Source organism: Mus pahari, chromosome 10, assembly GCF_900095145.1.
Source record: "Mus pahari chromosome 10, PAHARI_EIJ_v1.1, whole genome shotgun sequence".
NCBI lineage: Eukaryota > Metazoa > Chordata > Mammalia > Rodentia > Muridae > Mus > Mus pahari.
Genome location: NC_034599.1, coordinates 40,550,420 through 40,577,125, shown reverse-complemented (window position 1 = coordinate 40,577,125; position 26,706 = coordinate 40,550,420). Strand labels below are relative to the sequence as shown.

The 26,706-nt window shown below is 51.3% G+C and overlaps 1 protein-coding gene across 2 annotated transcripts in view; it reads right to left on the bottom strand.

The window, feature by feature from the left end:
* The window catches only part of Dscaml1 (DS cell adhesion molecule like 1), a 321,027-nt gene extending 313,224 nt beyond the window's left edge, over nt 1–7,803 (bottom strand). The window contains exon 1 of one of the 2 annotated variants that reach the window (XM_021206575.2): nt 7,582–7,803. In XM_021206575.2, the coding sequence (XP_021062234.1) occupies nt 7,582–7,801 (220 nt within the window). In that variant the 5' untranslated portion in view covers nt 7,802–7,803. The remainder of the gene's footprint in view (nt 1–7,581) is intronic. The other variant, XM_029543062.1, reaches the window with a different exon arrangement.
* Between the last annotated feature and the right edge of the window lie 18,903 nt (nt 7,804–26,706).

Genomic DNA, 26,706 nt, shown 5'->3' with positions numbered 1-26,706 from the left:
AGGAAGAGAAGGAGGAGGAGGAGGAGGGGGGAGGGGAGGGGAGGGGAGGGGAATGGGGAGAGAAGGGACAGAGAGGGAAGAGGGTAAGAGAGCAAGTGAACTAGAGCAGTTTTAGTATTCTTGATACAAACATTGCTCTCCTACCCAGCAAGCAGAGAGATTTGAGATCCAGTGAGGATGCATCTATCCTTCAGCCTCCAAGGCCCCTGCACCATCAGCTCCAGGAGGAGCTATGAGTAACAGCTGACAGTTGGACAGACTCTTTAATCTTCCAGCCCTTTCTAGACAAGGCCTGTCAGAGGAAGGCCCCTTATGGCCAGAAAGTTCTTTCTAGGGAGCCAGCTCAGACAGCACAGTTGTCCCCGGAGAATCCCAGATTTAGAATGTTAGCACTTGAGGGACTTAAGAGATTATTTTCTCCAATCTCTCCCATTCACAAAGCCTAGAGAAGTGGAGTCACTTACCCCCAAGGACACAGATGCCCAATGCCTGGACTGGGGGGTCAGTGCTGGCTCCAAAGTGCTTTCTGTTCTCTCCCCTCTGGCAACTCGGGCACACGGGAGCAGCATACTGTCACCTGACGGGAGCATCGGAGGGACTAGGGAGGCTCTACAGCTGTAGGACTGATCTCAGATGGGACAGATGTCCACTTCGGATAAGTGGCGGATGGGTGACATGTGGGAGGAGGACTATGTCTTGATTTGTGGTCCAAAGTGGGAGCCAAGATGAGAGCAGAAGGCACAAGATCTCGCCAGGGCCGGGCTGGCTCTCAGGATGGGTTCTAAACTACACAGAGCCATAGCTTTAAGAAAAATGCCCCCTGCTGCTGGACATATAAGAGGCAGGGAACCCAGCAGGGTAGCTCCAGAGGGACGAAGTCTGGCTGGGAGATGCACTCCATGTCCTTCAAGGCATCTGCCAATTTTGAGAGACCACTAGTCATGACATGTGGAGTCTTCTCCTGTTGCCAAAGCTGGCCCCCAACTTCCACAATCCCCACTCCCCACCACCCCTGGCTCCAGGCAAGCCACACTGAAACCATGGCCCTGTCTCAGCAGAATTCTTAGGGGATTTCAGCGAGTATGTCAGCCTTCACTGAGATGACCACAGTGGAACTCTTCACAAAAGACTGTGGATTCTATAGAGGTATGGTCACTCCTGGGGGCTTTAGTTAGGGTAAAAGCATATCTACATATCTAGGAGAGAGGGGGCAGGGAAGCAGAAGTGGGCTTGTTCCAATCACACGTGTATAGGAGCAGGGGGAAGTGCAGGAAGATGGCTGCCGCAGGCACTGCAGTTCATGCTGGTTGTCTCGACGATGACAGAAAACTAAACTAGGGAAATTAGCCATAAGTGGGGGAGTGGAGGCATGAAGGGAGACAGGCACAAAGAGCTGTGAGGCCTTCTTCATCACTTATGATGACACACGATAGTAATTATACCTTAAATTTTAGCATAACATTTATAGGGCAAAACTGCTTTGCTATGTTTTCTCAAATGTGTATATGCTTATATGTTGCTTCCTTTTATGTACAAAGCACTGTCACACAGTATTGGGTTTCACGCCCCTTATTCTTGCACACACTCAGTAATTTATGCCACGTGGGACAGCTGGGACACCGGTCATTCTACCCATCTTACAGATTATAGGATAGAATCATCTCAACTACGATAAGCCAGCCAAGCCTTGTTTTCTAGGTCCACAGGGAATGTTCTCTCCAACCATGCATGTGTGTATGCATGTGTGCGTGCTCGCACACACACATCTCTTTGGAAAAAGCTTCATGAATATGCAACTAGCATTTGAATAACTGTTCTTAATGAAGATGGTGACCTTGGAAACTGTCAGAGCAAGCATCATGTGGAGCAAGGGCATGGGGAGGGGGCAGGGGTGCTGAATGGACGAGGAGAACAGCAGCTGGAGTGGCACCGGTGGTACCCAAGGCTAATGCTGCCCACACCACAGCAGCCCTGGACAAACATCTGTCCAACAGGGCACATGGGCTGATGTGCTCACAACCACCCCTCCCCCCATTTACAGATTCCCCTAGGCTACAGCCTGCTATGGGTGTCCCCTGACCTCTGTGTCATACGCTCTTTCTGAATGGCAGGTTGAGTCATAGAGTAAGGGGTGATCAGGATTGCAAAAGTTGTGGGTAGTCTCTGAACAGAGGACTACCTGGACAACAGAGAGGCTCACCTCAGCAGGAAGAGACACTTGGACGGTTCATCCTATGAGGAACACGCGTCCATTCGCTGCATTGGATTAGAGCCATGCTTCTTGTGTTTCCTACACTGAGCATGGCAAAGACACACAGCATCCTCAGCTTTCACTGTAGACAAGAAACTAGCCCTGGATCCCCGCAAAGGCTCGTCCTCGGCCACTGTCCTCTCCAGCTGCTGCCACTAGCCATGAGGAGTGGGGAGAGGGTGGTGCGGGACTCCCCAAGGACACCCACGTGTCCACCTGACTCCAGCTGTCTTGTGGAAAGAGAATCCCAAAGTCTACCTTGCAAGGTGATAGATGGAACGAATTCACGTCCCCTGTCCTCATTTGGTCTTTCTTACTGTCATAAGGACAAAGACCATTAACCTTCCTGGAAATGTGTCTGGCTAGTACAACTGCTCAGGAGAGACAGGATTTCCAAATCTCTTTTGAGGTCAAGGCAGGAGGATGAAGGTGGGGGGTGGGTAATGTAGAAAGCAGAGTGGCCTAATGTTTATTGAGCACCAACTCTGTTCTGGCTACGGTATATACTTTATCTTCCTTAGTCTCACTTCACAGATAGCAGAAGGGAGGCTCAGAGATCCCCCCTACATCTCATGCCCCATAAATGCAGAGCCAGTATGTACACAAAGGGCTTAATTTGGCTCCAAATTTCCACCATTGAAGCCAGACCAGTCTGCCCCCAACACACACACACGCACACACACACTCACACACACACCAATATATGAAGCAGATAAGCACTAGATTGACTCTGTCCCTCTATTTCCACACCCCCCTGAGGCCCCACCTGACCCCTTAGAGCACCCTTTGAAGCATGAACTCTCTGGGCTCAAAGGGACCAGGACCTTTTCGGACCAGCAAGCATGCAGAGGCACATTCCAGGCCTCGGAACCAGGTGAGATTTGCTCGGAGCCCCAGAAAAACAGACGAGGCCATCTCTAGGCAATATACAGCCCATCTGCCTTCTCACAGACCCCGAGAATGTTCTGTGGGCCCAAACAGCCTTAATCATAGTCAAAGAGGAAGCCTTAATGGCCAACACCCACCCCCCAAGGCTGGAGGACAGGCAGCACCTTGCCTCCCCTAGTACTCCCGTCCCATCCACCTATGGTTCTTCACTCCTAACCACAACCCGAAGCACCCTGCTCCCACTGTTCGAATGCTCCATTCCCACATGGCTAGCACTGCTCCTAGGTAGGTTCCTGTGACTGGAATCCTGAGGCACCAGAAGAACAGCCTATACTCCATATTTGCTCTGCCTCAGGTTATCTCTGGCCATTGTCACCCAGAGTCATTCTCTATCTTGGATGCAGAAGCGGGGAGCTGCCAGGCTGCTCTGACAGTGCTAAGTGTGGGCAGGCCTGAAACTTGGAACCTGAATGGAAGTTACCAGGCCTTTTCTCTTCCCACTCCTGTCCGTTCCCGTTCCAGACAAGGAGAAAGCTACTGCTTAACTCCTACTGAAGCTGGGATTAGGATGCTGGGCTCTTGGCCTGGCTAGGTGAGCATGCAAATCAACATGCAAATTATATGCAAATCTGGAGCCTGTTCTTAGGTTCCTGGCCTCTTGCCATCTCTGCTGCATGCAGTTCACCCTATTCTGGTACCCCGATTCCAATCAGTGTACCAGGTTAGGGGCTAGGGAAGCACTTCAGTAAACTAGGGGAATCTTCCCTTGTAACTACTTCAAATTCCCGTTCACGAAACATTTCCTCCAAGATCGTAAGGAAGGAGGCAACCTCCAGCCTCAGGTCTGATCACCCAGCTAGAGCTCTCTGAACAAATCAAGTCGTATTTCACCAGCCAAGGCAGAAAACCAAACCAATCGCAAGGATGGCATCCCTAAAGACATGGAGGGACTAAGGGCTCTTATGGTACACACCCCCTGCCGAAGGCTCCACGCCCGTGACATGTTCTAAGCATAGTCTCGCTTGCCTGCCTAACTGCTTCTCGAGCAAATCCTCAGCAGGCCAAAGCTGACTGTGTGTGTGCCCACCTCTTCCCTCTCTGTAAGAAAAACAGCGGCTCTGGCCAGTGCCCAGCATCTGCTCAACTTCAGGACCGCCTTTGGGTCAACTGCTTACTCGCTTTTTGTGTCTAATTGAGCTCCTCGTTCTGCGGCAGAAATGTATTAAAGCAGCTGGCGTTGATGCCCAGGAAAAGGAGGCATCGGAAAGGCTCGTTGGGCATCATGGCACTTGCCTTTCCCTTCATCTTATCCTAGCAGCCAGGGTCCTGGCTCACCCTCCTCCTCCTCCCAGACACTCACTGGTCCTTTGCCTAACCCCCCCTAAGTTGTTCTTGCCACTTCGAGATTTTAAAAACATGCCCCCAGTAAACCCCCCCTTTTTAATTAGACACTGAACCGAATGCTAGAGATTTTCTTAATGGCCTGACAAAGGCTTTTAATTTGGTCTTCTCCAGAGAGAGGAACCCTGAGTCCCCATCGGAGAGGTTGGGGTGGGAAATGAAAAAATCAATGCAACCCATTATTTTGGCTTTTAGAAAACAGGAATTTTAGTGCCGAGGAAGCTTGTTCTTTTACACAGTAAAAATGCAAATTCGGGCAACACAGATGCTGGCACGCTGGATGTAACAACAGAGAGAGCCTCACTGGGGTTCATCTGGCTGCCCAGACCTGGATTTGTTTTGGCAATAATAAGGCAGTTATTGGAGACTCGATAACCGATTATTAAAACACCTTCCTGGTTTAGTTCTAGGGAAACAGGCTGAGCTTGGGCTTCGTAAAAAAAAAAAAAAAAAAAGGTATTTTGAGAGGAATGGAAATAACAGAAGCTTAAAACACATTCAATAACTGCTTAATTCCATCCAGAGGACGCTCCATCTCCTCCTGTTTTCTTCTCTCTGCCTGCCGCCTCCCGCTCCTCACAGATGGACGTACAAATTATTGCAAGAGGATATTGTTTTCTGTAACAGGCTGGAACATTCGCATTTACATTTTCCTTGGTGCCGCGGGGGTGACTGGCAACGAGAGAGAAATAAACCACGCCCCATCTTTCTTGCTTTCCCCACATTACGTCTTCCCCCCCCCAGCCGCCTCCACCACCCACCTACCATGCCACCCCAAGCAGAACAGGCCCCTGGGGATCAGCCTGGCACCTAAGACCCAATTAAGGCACCAAGGAAAAGATAGGCCTGTCTGGCAAGGCTGCCTGGCGCCCAACACTGATGCTGGTGCTCTGAATGGCAGGGGAGCCAAGGATCTGCAGACCCAAAGGCCACCCAGGGCCGCCATACCTGGTAACTCCTGTCTACCCACAAGACCTAGTAGTGGCAACTTCCTACCTGCGTAGGAGAGGGCTCTGCCCCTCCAGCTGTTGCCCTGTGGCCTTCTGGGCTTTTCTCCACCCCCACCCCCATCTGCTCCTTCCCTATCAAATAACTGGGGCTTCATTTATTAATGCAGAGCTCCTGGGTGGGGGTGGGTGCAGTCCTGCAGGTATTTGTGAAGGAGGCTGCGGGGCTGAGAAATGGGCTGTTCCTGGGAGCAAGGTTAGGGACAAAGCAACTGAGTGTGTGGCCACAGCTCTGGTCCGTGTTTCTTGCCTGACAAATGGAAAAGGGATGGGGGTTGGAGTGAGAGCTATGGAGAGAGAAAGCCGCTCCTCACCTTATGTATATTTAATATTAACGTAATTAAAGCTGTGAGCCAAACCAGCCTGCCAGGGTGGAGGGAAGCAGGAAGAGACCCGAGAAAGAAAATTGGTGTGTGAGTGTGTTTGTGTGTGTGTGTGTGTGTGTGTGTGTACTGGGGGCAGGAGGCAAGCTTGTTGCTCTAAGGTGGGATGAAGAGGTCAATTTAGGAGTTCAGGGGGGCAAGGAGTTAAACAAGCAAGACCAGCCTTGGTGTGTTACCCGGTGGCCTCCTTGGGCCTGAGAAAGTCCATTACTTTGCTCACCGTTTGAGGCCACCCGCTACCCAGCACCCGTATCTTCTGGGCAGAATCCCAGTGGACTAGGCCATCAGACTGGCTCTGAGTAGGCCATCAGACTAGCACTGACCCAGCCATAAGCACGAATAAGGGTTAGCCTCCCCCTCTAATCTACCGGTCATTGCTTTGGGCTCTGGCAGGTTACAAACTCTGGACATCTCCAGACATTAGCAGAGGATTAGACCCCTCCCCCGGGCCCTTGGCTGTCCTTCTCCATTGCCTAGAGGGGCAAGAATTATTGTTGGACCAGGCCAACCCAGGCAAAGAGGGCGAAAGGAGAAGCTGCCCTCTGGGCGCGAAGGAGAAAAGTTAGAGGCTTGAGCAGGTAAAGCCAAGGAGCGTCTGTGCTCTACAGCGCAAGGGCGCGGAGTTCGGCCGCCTCCTCTCCCTCCCGCCATCTGCGCGCCCGGGGGCACGTCCTCTACCACAGCCTAGAAGCTTAACTGCCCGCGCTGCCCAAGTGCCGATTTGGTGCCCAGATTGCTAACCATCGAAAACGCCTGCCTTTTGCCAACCCCTCAGTCCCGGCTACCTCTCAGATCAGGTGCACGGAACCCCGGGAGCAGGTCTGGACATGCCGGACACCTGGACCCACCCCTAGCAACCTTTTCTCTCCCGGGAAAGGGACACGCCCCCCAGTCTGAACACTTGTCCCCAGGTCCAGCAGGCCAAGCGCCGGAGCGGAGAGTCTCGCACCTTGGGGCGCGCTGCCTAAGGTGGTGAGGGAGACTCAGAGAAGCCGGAGCCAGCGCCTGGGGTACAGGGGTGAGACATAGGTGACGGCGACTCTTGGGTCTGAAGAACAAACTTGGTGTCCGAGGGAACCCCCACCCCTCGGGACCCCTAGCTCCCCAGCCTTGCAGCCAGCCAGGCGCGGATAAGCGCCATGCGGTGCGCCGGCATTTGCGCCAGGGCGGGGGTCGAGGGCGGTCGAGGGGCGCACGAAGCTATGGCAGGAGTGATCTTCCCTAGGTCCGAGGACCCAAATACCGAGGGCTCCCGGATGAAGTCTCTGTCCGAGGACCACCTGGCTCGCAGGGCACCCCGGGGTCCCAGCTCCAGCAAGCCGCGGGAGCGGGCTGGGGACTGGGGGAGGGGGCCAGGGCAGAACTGAAGCTGGGCCACGATGGGAAAACCAGGGGTTCCTTAGCCACCGCCCCCCACGGGCGCGCCCCTAAACGGCAGGCGCAGGGGGGGCTGGCAAGCGGTCCCAGGCTGACTCTCACCAGACCCTTCTCGCGGAACCGCCCCAGCTCTCGCGCCCACCCAGCGCCATGCACCCAAGTGGGTCCAGCACTCGGGCACCTGGAGCCCACCGGACACCGCACCTTGCCTCCAACCGCGCGCATCCTGGCCCCGCCGCCTCCACCGCCCAGCCGCCGGCAGCGCGGGTCTCACCTTTGTGTAAAGAGTCCAGGAGCAGGAGGAAAGTTACCAGCCACATGCCATAAAGAGGCCCTATTCTCCGGGGAGGTGGTCCTGTGGCCGGCCGTGCGGCAGCGCCTCTCCCCCGCTCAGCGCGCTCCCAGCCGCCCGCACTCGGCGCCCCGCTCTCTCTGCTCCTCAGCCCAGCGCACGGCGGCGGCTCCTCCCTCCTCGGCTCCCCGGCTCCTGTCATCCGCGGGGCTGGGCTAGGCAGCCGCTCTCCCCGCCCCCCCCCCGCGACACCCCGGGGTGGTGAGTGCTACTCCAGCCCTAGCCTGGGGTCCCTTAGTCCCACAAGCTCAGGGACAGAGGTGGGGACCTTGACCAGACAGTCTCGATCCTGCTCCTCTGGTCAAGAGAGGAGAGGGGTCCCTGTAACTCGCAGGCTTTGAGCCTATGGTCGCACAGAGGCATATGTCATACATGTGCCAAGAGTCTGCCATGTAAGGGGAAAAGAACACGGGTTTTTCTCCCGGCCGCTCATTCAAAGCCATTGCTTGCTGTTTCTTTTGGACAGCAAGTTTCCCTCCACGAATGGGAGAACATAGGTGCTCTGAGTAACATCTGGGGTAAGATCTTTGAAGACATTTGGTACTCTGTATCTCAAAGCTCAAACGTACCCAAACCCTTAGTCACTTCTGCAAGTCAGCTTCCTGGAGAAGCTGTCTCAGACCACCGTCCCCAGCACTGTCCAAATATGCACTAGCACCTAATACACTGAGCTTTTAAACAGTCATTCACAATGCACAGATAACGCCTGTTCTGTGTGCTTTATCCCTCTCCCTAACCCCCCACCCCACCCCCACACCATCACAGCTTCCTTGCCTTGCAGAATCTGGTCAAGACAAAGTGAGGAGCGTACCCCATAAGTCACCAAATGGAAGCCTAGCACAGCTGAACTCTGTGGCAGGCCCCAAGGCATGTCTGACTCTGACATGGAAGCTGATGTGGCAAAAGTCTTCTTTTGTCTTAATTCTCAAATAAGAGGCCACACAGGCTCCAGAGAAGGGGTCCAGGTACCCCGAGGATACACTAAGTGCCAGCACAGAACTCTCCATGCAAATAGCTGCCTGTTTTGACCTGGCTTTCTGTGAGACACAGTAGAAAAGGTGGGAGAAGCTGAGGGCTGCGGTTCATCTATCAGGCTCCTCCAGATGTCTCACCCAAGTTCAGGCGAAAAACCAGGTTTTCTCATTCATGGGTTTTGCCAAAATATGTCTAACGTTTTAAACTAAAATTTGAAAGCTGTGCTTTTTAGAGAGAGAGAGAGAGAGAGAGAGAGAGAGAGAGAGAGAAGAAAAGAAAAAAAAAGGAAAGATCCGTAAAGTGTGAAATTGCAGTTTTAACAAGTTTTTAATTTGTGTGTGTGGTGTGTGTACATGTCTCTGTGGGTGCAGGTGCATGTGTATGCATGTGTGTGTGGAGACACCAGTCCATGTCAGGTGATTTTTTTTCCCTCTAGATCTCTCTTCACTTTATATTTTGAAACAGGGTCTCTCTCACTAAACCTGGAGAGCCAAACTCAGCGCTCCCTGCTCACACACAGCAAGCACTTTACAAACTGAGCTCTCTCTCCAGCCCCCATTTTAGCCATCGGTTAAACTTACTACTAAGTAAAGCCCCAGTGTTGTCCAACCACTATCATGTCCCATGTCCAGATTTTTTTCCATCAAACTAAGCAGAAGCTCTTCACGCCACTCTCCAGTCCCTGGAACCTCCCCCCAGTCTCTGGAACCTCCCCTCAGTCTCTGGAACCTCCCCCCAGTCTCTGGAACCTCCCCTCAGTCTCTGGAACCTCCCCCTCAGTCTCTGGAACCTCCCCTCAGTCTCTGGAACCTCCCCCTCGGTCTCTGGAACCTCCCCTCAGTCGCTGGAACCTCCCCTCAGTCTCTGGAACCTCCCCTCAGTCTCTGGAACCTCCCCCTCAGTCTCTGGAACCTCCCCTCAGTCTCTGGAACCTCCCCCTCAATCTCTAGAACCTCCCCTCGGTCTCTGGAACCATCCCTTAATCTCTGTCTCTGTGCACTTGACTAGTCTAGCTGCTTCATAATGAGTGGAAAGCATAGACAGCCCTTTGCTCGTTTCCTGTCTGCCTTAGCGCATCTTTTCAAGGTTTAACCATGTTACAGCGCGTGGCAGAACTGCATTCCTCTTTACGGTTGAATAGTACTCTATTGTGTGTCTATACAACACTTGTTTATGCATTCATCCATCAAACACGCACGCTTGGGTTGCTTCCACTTTTGATTCTTGCGAATGACCATGCTATCAACACATTTGTAAGAACAACTCCTTGGGCCCCCACTTTCCATTCTTGGGGTACAGAGCCAGAAGTGAGATTTCTGGATAGTATGATAACTTTACGTTTAACTTTTTGAGGAACTGCCAGACACATTTAATTTTTTTAATACAGTATTTTAAGAGTTTAAAGGGCTCTCACCTGCGATCACTCCGTGTAACTCCCATAAAGTCTATTAAAGTTTCATCGGGCTCCTTTAAGACTGGCTAGGAAACTGAGGCTCACACAAGATCACCAGGCTTCAAGAATCAAAAGCAAGACCTGGATCCAGGTCTTCAGACCCTAGCAGTTGCTTGCTTGGCTATGCAGCCGTCCCCAGTGGTGGAGCCAGCACTCTGAAGCTTGTGTTTTGGGGTCGGAGGCTTGTTGTCTGTAAATGCACAGCTGAGCACAGAGGTCAGACTTCAGGAGAGTGTTTGTCACGACCTGGCCCGAAGCTGTACTTTGCAGGAGGCTCCCGAGAGGAGAAGCTATACACCTGTCTGAGGTCATACAGGAAGTGACCGAGTCCACTTGTCTTCGCTCCTGTCCTGTCTTCTGCTGCCTTTCCACACCACCCTAGCCTATGGGGGTCATTGTTTCATTGTGTCCCTTCCTGTCCAAGGAGAAACTCACGGAGAAGAATCCAGTTATTTAAAGCTAAGCCTATTGACCCCAGAGCACCTGGTCAGGCTGTGCCTAAAATAAACCACTAAGTCAGACGGGATGAAAGAGCCCTGTCTGCGGCAAGGGGACAAGGCCAGAGAGGGCCTGGGATGACAGCACAGATGCCCCAGCTCTGAGCCTCCAGGCTAGAGGAAAAAGAGCTTTCCTCGCCATCCACCTGAAGTACTCCCTAGAACGCTAGTGTCTTGTGATTACACAAGACCTGTGTGGTGCCTAAAGGATGAGGTCATTCGCCATGTCTGTCCCTTGAAGAGGAAGCACCTCTACTCTTCTGACATAGAGAGAAATCTAGGGGAGGGGAGGTTCAGGGACTCCGACTAGCAGAGAGACTTTCCAACACTACCCTTAAGAGTGTGGCCTTGGGCTCAGGCTGTGTTCTCAGTCCAACCCTGCCACTTGCCACAGAGTCCCCTGGGAAACATTTGTGTGTCAGAGCCTGGTGTCCTCACCTGGAAAGTGGAGACAGCTCAGCATCTTTGGCAGGAAGTCATGTGAGAATTAACTAGGACAAGCCGGGTGGCCAGCACAGCATGGCACAAGTAAATGTTACTGATGTCATTGGCTTTGCTCACAAAGACCTTGACTGCTCTGGGGGTAGAAACTGCTCTGCTGGGGGACCTGGGGTCCTGCACCCCATGCTATGACAAAGCCATAATGATAGAGTTGGGGGCCCTGGCAAGTGGCTGTATAAATATGGGCAGTGCGGTGTTCACCGATATAGGAAGGAAGGGAAACAAGGAGGGAGGGCGAGACTGAAGGAAGGACCAAGATGGAGAGAGATGGACAGACAGAGGGGTGGAGGGACCTGGTAACAGACGGGTCTTACTTTTTGTATTGCCATTTCTTAGGTTATGTTCCTCCCTGGTACTCAGGAAACACTCTGACAGTGACAGTGAGCCATCAAATGTGCTCAGAAGCCCCCTTTCCTTCCCCTTGTGTGGGGGTTTCTTACCATGCTTGCACCTTAAGGAGAAGCCAAGTGCAGGGGAGGGGATCCAGTCTGTTCCTACACAGTCCCGAACCAGGTGGGAACCCCCACACCCACATGTAAGTCTACGTACACCAGTGTAAGAACAGACACAGTTGCCCAGGCAAACAGTCGTTTGTACAGGTAAACATAAACACTTAATGACGGGCCCACCTGTGCTTAGCTACAGTTTGAATGCAGTCCAACGTTTCACACTGGCACTTCCACATGGGCCTGAAATTTGTGGGATTCGTTTCTTACAGGGACAGCACTTAACAGCAGTGAGAAATTCCCAGTGTTTTCTTGCGCTGGATCTCTGAACAAAGTTTTTTTTTTTTTTTTTGAACCACTGTCCGTTAAAACAGCTTCGTGAAGTCACAGGGAGATTGGGAGGTGAGCTCCCTCCAATTCAGGTTAATCATGGATATTTAGGGGGGTATTATTTTGCCATGTTGTATTAAGAGCAGAGCCATCACAAGAAACAACAGATGTTTTTATTGTCTAACTTAGACAATGAACTTACGTATTTTGGCTACTTTTCTACAAAAATAAAGCCATGTAATTATTTCAACAAAGCCTTCATATGTGCTCAGACATTCTTGGGCAATTTCAGTATAAATATGGCTTTCATAGAGGGAATCGATACTGAACCAGGTCGATCTTAAAAACTTAACACTTGGGGTTATGTAGCTAATTTGAGATTGACCTTCGTGGCGTTTACTCATTGATTGGAAGAAGAGGAAAAGCAAGGATTTCCCTTCTCTCCATCCTGTTTGTAATAGATTTCAATGCTGTGCACAGAATCTTGGGCTAGGATCTCATGGCGGCGGCAGCAGCAGCAGCAGCAGCAGCAGCAGCAGCAGCAGCAGCAGCAGCAGATTGGGCAAGTCCCTGGGCAAGTGATGTGAGAGCCCTGTTTCTTCATCTACAGTGAGAGGTTTGGACAAAAAGGTGGAGTAAAAACATGTATACAGGGACCTTGAATCCACACCCACATATCGTGTGTGTATGTTTGTGTGTGTGTGTGAGTTCCTGCAAAATATGCATGCTCTCTACTGTAGGCAAACAGACAGAATTATAAATGTTTAATCACAGATACTCAGAAATAAACAATAATATGTAAAATAAATACTAAGATTTCCACCTTTAAGTTTTTTTTTTTAATTTATTTACTTTATTATGAGGAGGTGTGGAGATGTCGGAGAACAGGTGTCAGGAGCTGGCTCTTGGCTCTCCCCTCCCACCACAGGCTCCAGAGAGCCCAACTTAGGATGTCCAGTTTGCAGGGCAGTAATGTCCCCTACCACCATCTTTCTGAGACTACTCAGATTCATGGGTCACAATGTCCCCATAAAACGTAGTGCATGTCACTAAACAATCCAGGTCTCAAGAAGCCCCCGACGGACTTCTCACACGTCCTAACAGCATCAGGTACCATCACCGATGCTGGCCTGGCTGAGCAACAACCTGGATGTGCTAAGGCTCCTCCCCTTAGGTGAGGATCTCCGGGCTTTTCCTGTTCAGGTTCCCACCTCAACACTGACTGTCACAGAGTCTAAGGCTGCAGAAGGCCCAGGAAGCAAAGTATCCCAACAGTGTTCTGTCAGCCCCCAGCTCTGAGACTGACTGAGAAGCCAATCCAGCCTCCCCCCCTGCAGTCGGAAGTCTGCAGGCTCACAGCCATAATTCTCTCTAGAGTTGAGGCTGGGCTGGAGTGGAATGTACCCAGACAGAGACAGACAAACAAAAAGCAGAACCTCAGACTGCACTGCTTTCAACCTTGTCCTACAGGTCGCTCATCTACACTGCACGCAATTTTACTTAACTATCTTCTATACAAAATCTCTCTGAACTTGATGGGTGTGGTGGTGCACACATTCAATCACGGTGTATGGGGGAGGTGAGGGTGGGCAGGGGCAGAGACAGAGGAGGCAGAGGCAGAGGCAGAGGCAGAGGCAGAGGCAGAGGCAGAGGCAGAGGCAGAGGCAGAGGCAGAGGCAGAGGCAGAGGCAGAGGCAGAGGCAGAGAGGCAGAAGCAGAGGCAGACAGTTCTCTGTGAGGTTAAGGCCAGCCTCGTCTGCATGAGTTCCTGGACATCCAGAGCTACACAGTGAGACCATGTCTCAACAATAAAAACAACAACAACAACAACAAAAATGCCCTTAGGTCCTTTTCCAAGGACCTGTCCTTACTCCTCAGCAAAGAAACTTCTCTCCACAGCAGACAGAGACCAAAGAAAACTACAAGGAACCAAAATGAAGAACTGTAGAGCCCAGTCCCAAATGAGACATCTCCAACAGGTCTCCCGAACCTAAGACCCAGAAATAATTTCAGAAGAGGACAAGGAAAGATTGGAGAGCCAGAAGATCAGGAGGTGTCTCTTAGGAACATCAGAAACGACATCCATGATAGCTCATGGTTCCCTAAACAGGAGCTGAAGAGAGACATCCCCAGAAGACATACAACACGGACAAAGGAAAGGCCTGCACCCTACCCAAAGAGTGACAGACAACAGGGAAATGGTGAAAGCGGGGGAAATGGTCTTATGGTCTTCCCCAAAGAAGAGCACACCAATTGGTACCCAATACCAAAAGGGCAGCCCCCAAAGAAGAAAAAAAAAAAATATATATATATATATATATACACATATATACATATGTATTATATATACATATACTAAATTTATGTATGTGTGTATATTACATACATATATGTATACGTATACATGCATATATACACATATATGTGCATAGATATAGATATATAGATATATACATCATATGGACCGAGGAGGTTGCACTTATGTATTTAAGAATGTGTGTGTTTATAAAACAATAATTAATGAGGAGGGGGCTATGAATTAGAAAGGGAGCTGAGGGGGTTTAAAGGGAGAAACTGGAAGGGGGAAATGACATCATTATGTTATAAACTCAAACAGAAAAAAGAAACACCCGACCTCTGAACACTGTGCCCTTTCCAGCCCTCTCTTCTCCCAGGCCCCTCCTCCACCTGCCATGCGCTGTCCTTCGGTGACACGGACAGGCACTCTGACATCCCTTGGCTGTGACTCTCACAGACATTGAGCAGCCTGTACCACACAACTCACCCCTTCGTTAGGAACTGAGGCTCTCTGCACTCACACAACCCTTTCCTCCTGCTGGCACTTGGTGCCAACTCCCTTGGCTACCTACAGGCCTTTCCTGGAGCCTACATAAACACTGACTGAATGGCTGGTGTGGCTGTCGCCCGAGGTGCCCAGCACCTTCCCATGTCCCCACGTGTCTCAGCCCCACATGGCCTTCCTCTTGAGTCTGAGCCCCAAGTTTGGCAGTCCTCATATTGGCATCTCTGGCCTCTCGGGGTGAGCTCTCAGCAGGATGCTGGCATCTGCAGATGTACCAACCTCAAAGCCAAAGACGGTTTGGCAAAAGCGTGATTAACCTGCATCCTGTAGTCATCCTGATTGTCATCATGGGGAGGGTTTCTGGGGCAGGGGAGGTTCCAAGTGTTTTGTGTTGTCTTTTATCTAAGATCTTCACAAAATAGGGCCAAAGGCCAGGCATGTTGGCGCACGCCTTTAATCCCAGCACTCGGGAGACAGAGATAGATGGATCTCCTGAGTTTGAGGCCAGCCTGGACTACAGAGTGAGTTTCAGGAAAGCCAGGGCTACACAGAGAAACCCTGTTTCAAAGGGGGTGGGACGTCAGAAAGAGTCAGACCTGCTTTTGTGTGTTATACAAAATGCAGCAGCTGACGGTCCAAGGATGCATGGCATGCGGAGAGCTAACACAGTGCAAGGGGGGGGGGGTCCTTCAGGCTCAAGGGTGGGTTTCTATGCTCAGAGCTTGTGGAAGAGTGTGTGCGATGACCCAGTCAGTCTGCAGCCTTCACCATAGTCTCTCTCGTATTCCCTCGAATCCTAGCAGGTTTGGGGAACATTGGGTGTCTGGCTCATTTTCAGGTGGGGCATCTTTGTGTAGCTCACAGGTTATTCATGCCTCTGTCCCACAAAAGGAATGGCTTGCAGACACACGTTTCCAGACCCAGAACAGCTCGCCTGGCTTGGCTTTGAGACAAGATCTTGCTGTGGAACCTGGGCTAAACTCGAACTCACAATCCTCCTGATGAAGGCTATGGCAGCCTTGCTCACTTGGCTGCAGTTTAAATCCTATGTGCCTGTGGACTTGGCTGAGAGAGACAGAGATAGACAGACAGACAGACAGACAGACAGACAGACAGACAGACAGATCAGGTGTAGAGTAGATGGAGCCAGCAGCTGGGCTGTGGACGCTTGGAAACACACAGAGCATCTCAGAGAAGAAGAGAGTGACAGAAACCTCTCACGCAGGCAGCAGGGAAACACGTGACCTCCCAGGTTTCCGTGGTATTTGCATGTTCTTTTCTTACAATTTGGCATTCGTCTTAATTGTGTGTGTGTGTGTGTGTGTGTGTGTGTGTGTGTTATCTGTACATGTATGTGCACAGATCCATATCAGGTGTCTTCCTCAGTTGCTGTCCACTTTATATTTTGAGACAGGGTCTTTCAGTGGACCTACAGCACGCTGACTCAGCTAAACTACCTGGAAGCAAGCCCCAGGGCTTCCCTTGCCTCTGCCTTGCCAGCTCTGGGATTACAGGTGCCTGTAGCATCTGGCTTTTCTGTGGGTGCTGAGGGACCCAAACTCAGGACCCAGGCTTGTACGGCAAGCGTTTTACCAGCTGAGCCATCTCCCCAGTCCCTGTCGCCATTCTACCGTTCCAAATTAGCAATCACATTTTATCTATTTTTAAATATTTTAAGGAGACTCATTTTATGCGTATGGGTGTTTTGCCTGCATGCATATCTGTGCATCACAGGCACGCAGTGCCTGTGGAAGCCAGAAGAGGGCGCTGGATACCTTGAAACTGGAGCTACAGAAAGATGATTGCTGGTGGGCACTGGGGATCCAAGTCACTCCTCTGAACATGTTGCCAGTCCCTCTAGCCACCGAGCCTTCTATTTAGCGCCTTGCCTGCTCTCATGTCGGTAACTTTTGTAGTTTCTCAAGTGCGGGTTCTAGACACCCTAATCCATTCCAGGAATTTCCTTGAATCCCACAGTGATGCCGAGCTGAGCAGGCACAAGCTTCCTGGACCTTCGCTGAGGGCCACCCCACCCCCGTGCCTTCAGTCCACGAGGAAGTCACTCACTCATGCTGTACTGCGCATACTTAAAATTACCACCTCCTGAGGAAAAGACCTTCCTCCACGAGGCAACCATGAAGACAGTACCCACACCCATGACGTTGACTCGGTGATGAGTCCTTCCCTAGAGTGTCTTGCCTAAGTTTTAATGTCGCCAGTGCCAAGGGCTCCTCCCCACCCTGAAGCCTAGCCTAACGTTATTATCTATGCACACGTTCTGATCTATTGAGCCTCGTGTGCCTGGCCCCTCTGGAGTGCACGGGCTGTGTCTAATCTCTCACAGAAGACGACTTTTTGCATAGTGGAGAAGAACTTCCAGAGACCCAAGCCACATTTCTTCTACTGGGCCATGTTTCTAGTCCTTGCTGCCTGCCATTTTAACAAGATCGTTAGAACCTTCCCAGTGCTGGCCTCCCTTTCTGCCCCGCCTCTCCCAGCTCCCTCACAGCACCAGCTGGCCTAGAACTTGAGATCCCCTCACCTCGACGGGCGTCCTCTGGAGTGTGAGGTTACAGATACTCACCATCATGTCTGGGTAACATTTCCCTTCTGAACAGAGCCAATCCAATGCAGGTGAAAAGGTCTGTGCAGGCCCAGTACAGGGACTTCCAACCGCAGGGGACCCATCAGCTCCAAACCGTTCCCCTGGGCCCTTTAGCTTTGCCAAAACACAGCCCTGCAGCCTGGTGTGGATCACTGGGTGAGAGTGGTAACCCAGCGCACCACATCCTGAGTATTTGGACCAGCACTCATGAACACTGGCGGCTTATTTGGAGGACTGGCTGGATTCCCAACCCCAATGTGGCCGCCTAACATTTCCACACACTGGCGATAGTAAAGTCAGAGGTCAGTCCCACAAGGAGCAGAATTCTGGGACAGGAGCAGGGAGCAGGACAGTCCAAACCCAGGCCACCGTAGAGTGATACATCCTAAGCAAAGCTGACTCCATTTTTTTTTTTTAACTTCAGCTGACAATGTGAAAAGATTAAGTATGGAGTTTCTCAAGTGTCTCACCAGAAGGTCACAGATAAGAGACAGAAACAAACTTACGGTCAGTGAGTTTGGAAAACCCTGGGATGGCTGGAGGTAAGTGAATAGGCCTCTCCTGGGAGCCCTCAGCATGCCAGAGTCTCCACAGTATGTATGAGGCTTCCTGACTTCTTTTGGTCTAAAGTATTTGTCCTTTTACTGTGTACAGCCCACCCATGACCCCCAAAGGATGCACACCCTAGGGCTTCTATATTTATTTGTTTGTCTCTCATTCTTTGTTGTGGTGCTAGTGCCCACCGAGCTAATTCCCAGCCAGCTCCATTTATTCCGTTCTTTTAGTTGTTGTAAGCAGAACCACCCACTCCCCAGACCCTAAAGGTAATGAAAAATCTCTGGATGGTCCAACTCAGAGCCTCTGTCCTCTGACCCTGTGGTGGGGAGAATGGCTGTAGAGTGAGCCCAAGGCTCACAGTCAACACGGCAGAGCAAAGAATCCTTAGAGGACATTCTCTGTACGCAGCTAGGCAACATTGCAAGTCACCATAGCCTAGGACAGAAACAAGACTGAGAGAGAAAGAGAGAGAGAGACAGAGACAGAGACAGAGACACACAGAGACACACAGAGACAGAGACAGACAGACAGAGAGACAGAGAGAAAGAATGTATACAGGTATGCTTTATATATATCTATGCACTCGTGTGTGCAGTGCCCACAGAAGCCAGAAGAGGGTAATGGATCCTCTGGAACTGGAGTTATAGATGGTTGTAAACTGTCATGTGGATGCCAGGAATTGAACCAGGGTCTCTGTAAGAGTAGCCAGTGCTCTTAACCTCTGAGCCATCGCCAGTGCTCTTAACTTCTGAGCCGTCGCCGGTGCTCTTGACCTCTGCCCCGTCGCCGGTGCTCTTGACCTCTGAGCCATCGCTGGTGCTCTTGACCTCTGAGCCGTCACCGGTGCTCTTGACCTCTGAGCTGTCTTTCGAATCCTTTTCATCTCCCTTTTTATGGTCACATGTAGCCCAGGCTGACCTCAAACTTGCTACATAGCTAAGGATGACCTTGAACTCCTGATTCCCCAGTTTCCACCTCTCAACGTTGGTCTCTTTGACCACACCCAGCAGAGATGGTCCCTGCTCAGCATTCCTGTATCTGTAATGGTGTGTGTCACTGGCGGGATTGTCCTGTGTCTCTCACACTGTCTGCTCACTCCTCCATGCTCCAGGTAGACATTTCCTACGTGTTAGATGACTTTGCAAATCTCACTGAGGGGGAGGCTTATGAAAACTATGAAGGAGTTGCTTAAATTCAGAAAAGGGGGCAGCCAGCAACAACAGAGGGAGAACTTGAGCTGGGCTCCAGGGATAGGAAAGCCCAGGTGTGGTGTTAGCCAAAAGGACACAGTGAGTGCCTGTCGCTGAAACAGCCTCACATTGGGGCATGCAACATTTTGAGGACGTCTTCAGCAACACTTTAGTCAGGACTTGAAACTAAGCAGAATGAACCAATTGTTCCTCAGCATCAGCTGCTCCATTTGGCAAATTCCAGCCAGAGCCACGGACAACCACCCATGGCGATGACTGTAACAGGCCCTGGTGGTGGCTTGGTGCCACACTCAGGCCCTCCCTCAGGACGTGGCATCATTATCACAGCTTCATGCCTGTCACTCCCATTGTACAGATCATTCAGCTGAGGATCAGAGAAACAGCTTGACCTATCCCCACACCGCTGGTGACCTTTGCATGGTCACCAGCGGTGGTCACCAGCGGTGGCGGCAGCATTTGCTGTCACCTCTCCAGAGCAGATTTGACACAGAAAATTTCAGACATGCGCAAGCAGGCGAGCGGTGTGCCAGATCACCTGGCCGGGCTCCCGGCAGCACCTGCTGTCCGTTTGGGGCCAGTCTGATTTCTCGGGTTGCCCACAATGGCTTGGATTTTTACACTTTCATGCTGTGTGTTATTGTAAGGGTCAGAGAACGATGTTCAGGTGCCTCCTCTTCCACTGTGCTTTTATCCATTGAGACATCCTCTTGTACACCTTGAACTGATTTGGAGAAAATCTCTTGCATTATATGATATCATCAGTAGACTTTGCGTCCTCCTGGCAGACGTACCCTAGGCTAGGGACACCCCCATCCTGCCCCTCTCTCACCCACTCTTCCAACACCCCGGTATTTGGGCATAGATGTGAGTCATGGCACCACCTATCCTAAAGCACTGACCACAGAGTGGCTAACTGCTCTGAGTCTTCTATGCCTCTGTGCCTGGAGCCTCTTCCCTCACTCCGGCTTCTCTGGAGACAGCTGGATGTGCTGGTCTGCCTGGTGGGGTGGTTGCTGTGGTCACAAGTCTTTCTAGACCAGGTTGGTCCTAAACACACACTGCAGCCCTGCCCTTAAGCCTTTTCAGTTCTTGCTTTGGGACAGGGGAGGAGGGAAGGAGGGGAAGTCTCTGCCTGGGAAGAAAGGACCTTTTCCCCTTCCCAGTCTACGTGCAAGAAATGCCAAAGAGACCAGAGAGAGGTAAATAAGCGTTCTCAGTAGTTTGGCTAGAATGGGGGTGAGAGGGCGGGATACGGGGAGGGCATGCAGTACCTATTATGGCCAGCAGGTGTCACCTAAAGACTGAACACTAAAAACCTGTGGGCAGTGTGGGCAGTTATCATGAGGTTTTCTTTCAGTTTAAATCCTACCAGACCTGGGAAAACAGAAGGATGCTCCCCCCACTCCCGTGCAGATTTATCTTGATTGATCTGACACTACTTGGATCTCAAGTGAAGCTTTAGTTTGAAGTGTGTTTGCATGAGACCCTAGGGCCAGCCCGGTGTCAATATTCCTGTTCTACAGCCAAGGAACCTGAAAAAACCAAGCGGTTGCTGATGTTACACAGACACTAAAGGGAAGAGCTTGGGGTCCGCAGTAGGGTGTAACTCTAGCCTCCTGACTGTTCTGGACACTGTGCTGAGACATCTCCTGCTGGCCTGAACTTCAGGAGGAGACCAGAGGTCACAGTTGTTCTTGGCCCTTGGGGAAAAGTAAAGGGACAAGATGCTCTAGGAGTGGCAGGAGACCTACTGTTATCTGAGGGCATCTCTGTCCAGGTCTCAAAGTCTGCTTTTTGGTGAGAGGGTTCACCTAGATCAGGGGCTTCCAAATCCTACTTACAAGAATGAACACAGACACACACAGACACAGACACAGACACACACACACACACACACACACACACACACACACACACACTCAAATGCATGAACTGGGAGAGAAAGACAGCCCCAAGACTTAGATGTAAGCAGTATCCCATGGTGCTCGGGGACATTTGTCCCAGGTGATCCTCTATAGGTTTCTCATGTGCATTTTTAATTATTTATTTTTTGTATGTACATGAGTACACTGTAGCTGGCTACTCAAATCCTTGATCAAAGCACAAGTCCACAAGGTCTAGGTTGAGCTTGCCTTGTCACTCACCCAAGTCCCATTCTGTTTGGCAGCGATTGATGGCTTTGTTTAATATGCCTGATCTCACTCAACCTAATGATGGGGCTTATAATGTCCATCTCACAGATGAGGAAACTGAGGCACAGGGCTATGGAAAGATTTCCCTGTTACTGTCCAGTGGATGGGCTGAGATCTGCCTATCACGGTCTGTTTCCACACCGTGTCCTATCTCTGCCCCTGCAGGATCTGAGAGAAGGGAAGTACTAAGTCCAGATGACAGCCATGTTTCTAGACATGCTCAGACTTGGGTAATGACATGAGAGTCTATGCAGACAGTGACATCAGGGTTCTGCCCCATTTGGGTTGGGCGAGGAGGAGGCTCCACGTGGCCAGAAGGTTAAACTATCATGTCTAAACTCCCCCGAGGGATGGTTGTGGGGGTCAGAGTGCATCTCCCCAACTCTGGGGAGTCTACATCCCTGCTTTCCCCACTCCTGCTGAGTACATAGTCCTCAGTGAACCTTGAAACTGAGAAGCTGGTTATGTGGCGCCCCCTTGTGTCTGAGGACAGAACAGCAGCTCTGGAGACTGCTGAAAATTGGCCTGATTCTCTGCCGTCCAAAGTTGTGTCTCACAGGCAAGATGCAACCTGCTCCGTTCCATCCCAATTGTGTCCATATACAACTCTGAGACCTCCCTGAAAGGACACACAGTGTCCTCCAGCCTGGGCCGCTTGCTCTCCAATATGTGGGCGGAGCTCCGGGGAGGTGGGCGGGCAAGGGTTGCCGGTCATAGTCTGTTTGCTGCTGCTGTGGTAAAAGACAACCGGAGACAGAAAGGGGTTTATTCGGCTTACACTTCCAGGTCACAGTCCACCTGTGAGAGAAGTCGAGGCAGGAACCTGGAGGCAGGAACTGAAGCAGAGGCCATGGAGGAGTGCTGCTTACTGGCCTGTTCCCCATGGCTTTTGCTCAGCCTGCTTTCTTATGCAACCCAGAACCACCAGCCCAGGGATGATCCCACCCACAGTGAACTGGGCCTCCCGTATCAACCAGTCATCAAGAAAATGCCACACAGACATGCCTACAGGTCCCTCTTCCCAGATAACTCTAACTTGTGTTAAGTAGACAAAAAATTAACCAGCAACACTCCTTGAGACACATGGGTCTTATCCACTGGGCCACCCGTCCTCAACAGGTCTACTAACAAATGATCACAGAGGAAAGTGACTACATAGGGAGAAGGAACATGAATGTCCAGGGCCCCTCCATCTGCTCCAGAGGTCCTGATGTGTCAGTTTTAAATAGACGGGACGAGGAGCGAGCCACTAATCATCAATGCTAGACTCAAGTTGCTCCTGCAAGGTGGTCTGTCAGAACTGTGTGGGAGCTCTTCCCAAGAGACAGACATGCTCCCCTCTGCCTGGCTCCAGGGCCTCCTCAGGCTTGTCCTTCTAGCATGAGATTCCTGGCAATATTCCAGTTCTTCAGTGAGACCCGCATTTCTATAGTCAGCCCAGGGGGCACAGGATATATTGATTGCTGCAGGGACTCTTGCATTAGCCCAGAGGCCAGGCTACTCTTTTCTCAGCCTCTCTTTGCATTGGGGTTCCTCTGCTTCTCCCCAGTTCCAGCACAACCCTACTCCTTACAGAAAAGGAAACCTTTCCCTACATCCTCCTTGGTCTTAGCCTATGTGGTGGTTTGAATAGGCTTGGCTGAGGGAGTGACACTATTAGGAGGTGTGGCCTTGTTGGAATGGGTGTGGCCTTGTTGGAGGAAGTGTATCACTTTGGGGCTGAGCGATGAGACCCTCCTCCTTACCATGTGGGAGACAGTCTTCTCCTAGCAGCCTTCAGATGAAGATGCAAAATTCTCAGCTCCTCCTGCACCGTGCCTGCCTGGACGCTGCCATGCTCCCACCTTGATGATACTGGATTGAACCTCTTACCAACCCTGTAAGTCAGTACCAATTAAATGTCCTTATAAGAGTTGCCTTGGTCATGGTGTCTGTTCACAGCAGTAAAAGCCTAACTGAGATAGACTAGTAGGACCATAGGCCACCTCGCTCCTCCTCGAGGGAAGAAACTGAGAGCCCCAGCTGAGGGGGCAGAGGCCCAAAGAGTGAAGACACCTCCCCTATACACCTTAGCTCAGTCTATCCCTGGGACCTGGCTATCTTGAAGGTGGGCTCATAGGGCACTGCCTCTTTGTCATCTCTGGACATCATGGTGTCCTGAGAAGAGGGGGCGGGACAGACCTCTCCCAAATGATTAAAGGGAGGGGTCCAGGAAAGCTGGTAGTCTTGATTCTTAGCTCGGAGGTAATGCCTGTCACAGAGTCACTGGCCCAGGGTTCCAGTGGGTTTGCTGGTTCCCAAGTGTCTTAGAATTTCTTTCTATTGTTGCGACAAAACACTGTGACTAAGAAGCAAGTTGGGCAGGAAAGGGCTTATTTAGCTTAAACGTCCACATTGCTGTCCATCATTGAAGGAAGTCAGATAGGGCGGAAACCCAGATGCAGGAGCTGATGCAGAAACCATAGAGGGGGTTATGACGAATGGCCTTCTCCCCGTGGCTTGCTCAGCCTGCTCTTATAGAACCCAGGACCACCAGCCCAGAATGACACCACCTACCATAGGCTGGGCCCTCCCCACTGATCACTAATTGAGAAAATGCCTTACAGCTGGATCTCATGGAGGCATTTGCTAACTAAGGCTCCTAGCTTGTGTCACGTTGACACAAAACCAGCCAATACTCCAAGACTCCAAGAGGATGAACTGAAGGGAAAGGTCTTAAAGACGTCCCACCTCAGTGAGCCTACACACCACTGACTCTGCCCCAGACCCCATGCCTGCACAGCCCTCCTCACCCCTGTGTAGTGGTGGCTCTCATCTAACCATCTTCCTCAAAAGCAGCCAGTGTGGTCACTCAACTATCATTTACGGAGTACATCCTCTGCTGGATATGGGATGGCCACTAGGGGGTGTGCATAAACTGAGAGGTATTATTCCCATCCTGGAATAGCTAATCTGCTGGGGTCTGGGGTGAGGGAATGTCCTGATCTAAGAAGGCATGTCAGGATAGCAGGAAGAACCCCAGAACAGCCGAGGTCCATTCTGCACCCCCTGTTCCTGCTCGTGTCTCCTGAGTGGCTGTCTGAGGGCTCAGACCTCTCCTGAATAACTTTATGAACTTGATAGTGAATGTTTGGTTTACAGACAAGAGACCTGAACTGTTATTGACTGCAGAGCAGGGACGCTGAGTTCCAGGAGTTTCTGTGTGAGTGCAGACGCAGTTACTGATTGACAGGACTTTCTGGGAGGTCGCGGGGGGGGGGGACACAGAGAATTCACCATGCTCCATACGATCTTCTTCCTCTACTTCTCCAGGCACGTTGTGGCAGCCTTTCTCACGTACCAAGCTGCTAGGCTCATGTGGCTGTGTGCATCTAGTTGTGCATTAAGAACAACTCACCACCCTGGGTCAGGGAGAGAATTTACTCCCACTCCAACTTCCCCTTCGGAACCACGGTCCCTTGACTTTTAGACTGGACCTTAGAATTTTCGTCTCCTGTTTTGTTTCCCCAAAAGCCAAGTCTGGAGACAGACAGGGACCTTTCCAAGGTCACCCAGCAGGCTTGGGGACAACGCTGGTAGGAAGGCCAGTTTCGATTTCCAGGGTATAGTTGGTGGCCTTCGGAGCTGTAGCAGCTATTCTGAGCCGCCAGCTGCCACCTGGCTGGGAACTTCCTACCCTCCTCCATCCTCTGCCTGGTTCCCCTGGGCATTCCTCCCTGTGACACCAAGACACTCTTCCAGGAAGCCACGGTGAGGAGTTCTCAAAACAGAGGACCAGGTTTAAAGATGTAAGGACAGCACTGTGGGATTATGGGACACATTGGGCAGCTCAGTGGGCTTGGAGAGACAAATCTGCCAAATGGGGCTGGAAGAGTGGCTCTGGCCCCTGACTTTCCCAGATGTGGGGCCCGTGACAACTGAGGACAACACACACACACACACACACACACACACACACCCTAACCTATGTCCTGCTGTCCTCCCCCTTGCCCCTCCAGTGTCTTAATGAAACCCTGGGCACGAAGGTTCCAAATTCTAAGTAGAAGTTCTTCCCAGCCCCTCAGCTCTCCAATTGCAAGAGCACAAAACACTCCCAGTTCCTTGTGTCTCCTGAGACGGAGGGGACTGGAGTCCCCAGAATCTTCTCCCTTGCAGCCTCAGTGTTGCTCTCTTAACACACTTGACTGTGGAGGTTAAGTCGCTGACTCCGAGGCCCTAGCTGATCCAGATTGGGACAGCAGAGCTGAGTGGCTATGCGATTCACCTGGCGGGGCCTCTATCCTGTATTTACCATCCAACTGCAGTTCCGAGCTTGGCCACCTGGGGTGCACGTCTGCAGAGAGGCGATTCACGGTCCCCCCAGGGGTACTAGATCCCTGAGCAAGGTACTGGGGGAGGAGGAACTCAGTCCTCCCTCTGCTCTGATAACCTCGTTTTTCTGTCGGCAGGGCCAGCAGAGCTACTCAAAGTCTTTTGGGACACCCACTTCCTCACTGAACCAGTAACCCCTGAGGTGAGGTGAGAGTGATCCCCGAAAGTGCCAAAGTTTTTAGAAAAGTTGGAGGGCCGCGCAAGGAGTCCTCACACTCCAGGTGAGCCAGCCTTGGTCCCAGCTTCTAAAAGGGAAGCCAAGTCCAGACAAGACAGGGCCTCACCCAGACCACTCATCCCAAGATGGGATCATTGCCTTTACCCTGAGTGCTCCATACTTGGGTAATTGTGAGTTTGGAAGGGGGAATCTAGATACTGTGGATAGGATCATGATGATAACCCGAGCGGTCCAGGAGATCAGTTGTAATTTCAGTAAGTCGTGGGCTCCCTCTGGTGGTAGGAGAAGGAACTGCACCCTAAGACAGCTAGGCCTCCTACAGCTCTGTTATAAGCAAAGCGACAACACTTGGTTTATATTCTGTAGTTCAGGACAGCTCAGAGGTGTAGAAAACCTCAAAGTGACAGGCACGTTCAATAACTCTCAGCATGAGAACTTCCTGGATAGTGAAGGGAGATGTCTGGGTCCAGGAGCAGGTCATAGAATCAGAATGTCCGTGGGGCAGTGAGCCCCGACCCGGGTGAGGGTGGCAGAGGGCATGGGGATAGGAGAAAGGCTTACTTTACCAGTAATCTCATGTTTGTACCTATCTCTCCCTGCTCAAGGATGACATATTAGGCCCAGGTCAGGCAAAGACCCCAAAGTCTACCTCAAGTGCACCAGTCTGGCCACTTAGAGAACAGAGCAGGAGACACGGTGGCAGACAGAAGTGACTCACCCAAGACCATTTAAGTGATGGGCTGGTGTGTAGAACATTCTGGAAACATGACTCCTCCCACATGGCTCCCACTTCTCTCTAGTGAACCACAGACCTTGAATAATAACCTCTTCCCACTTGCCTTGCCCCGGGCATCCAGAAACCCTGAAGAGTTTGCCTCCTCCCGGGTCCTACCTCTGGCCAGATTGGCTCCACCTCAGCTCATTCTT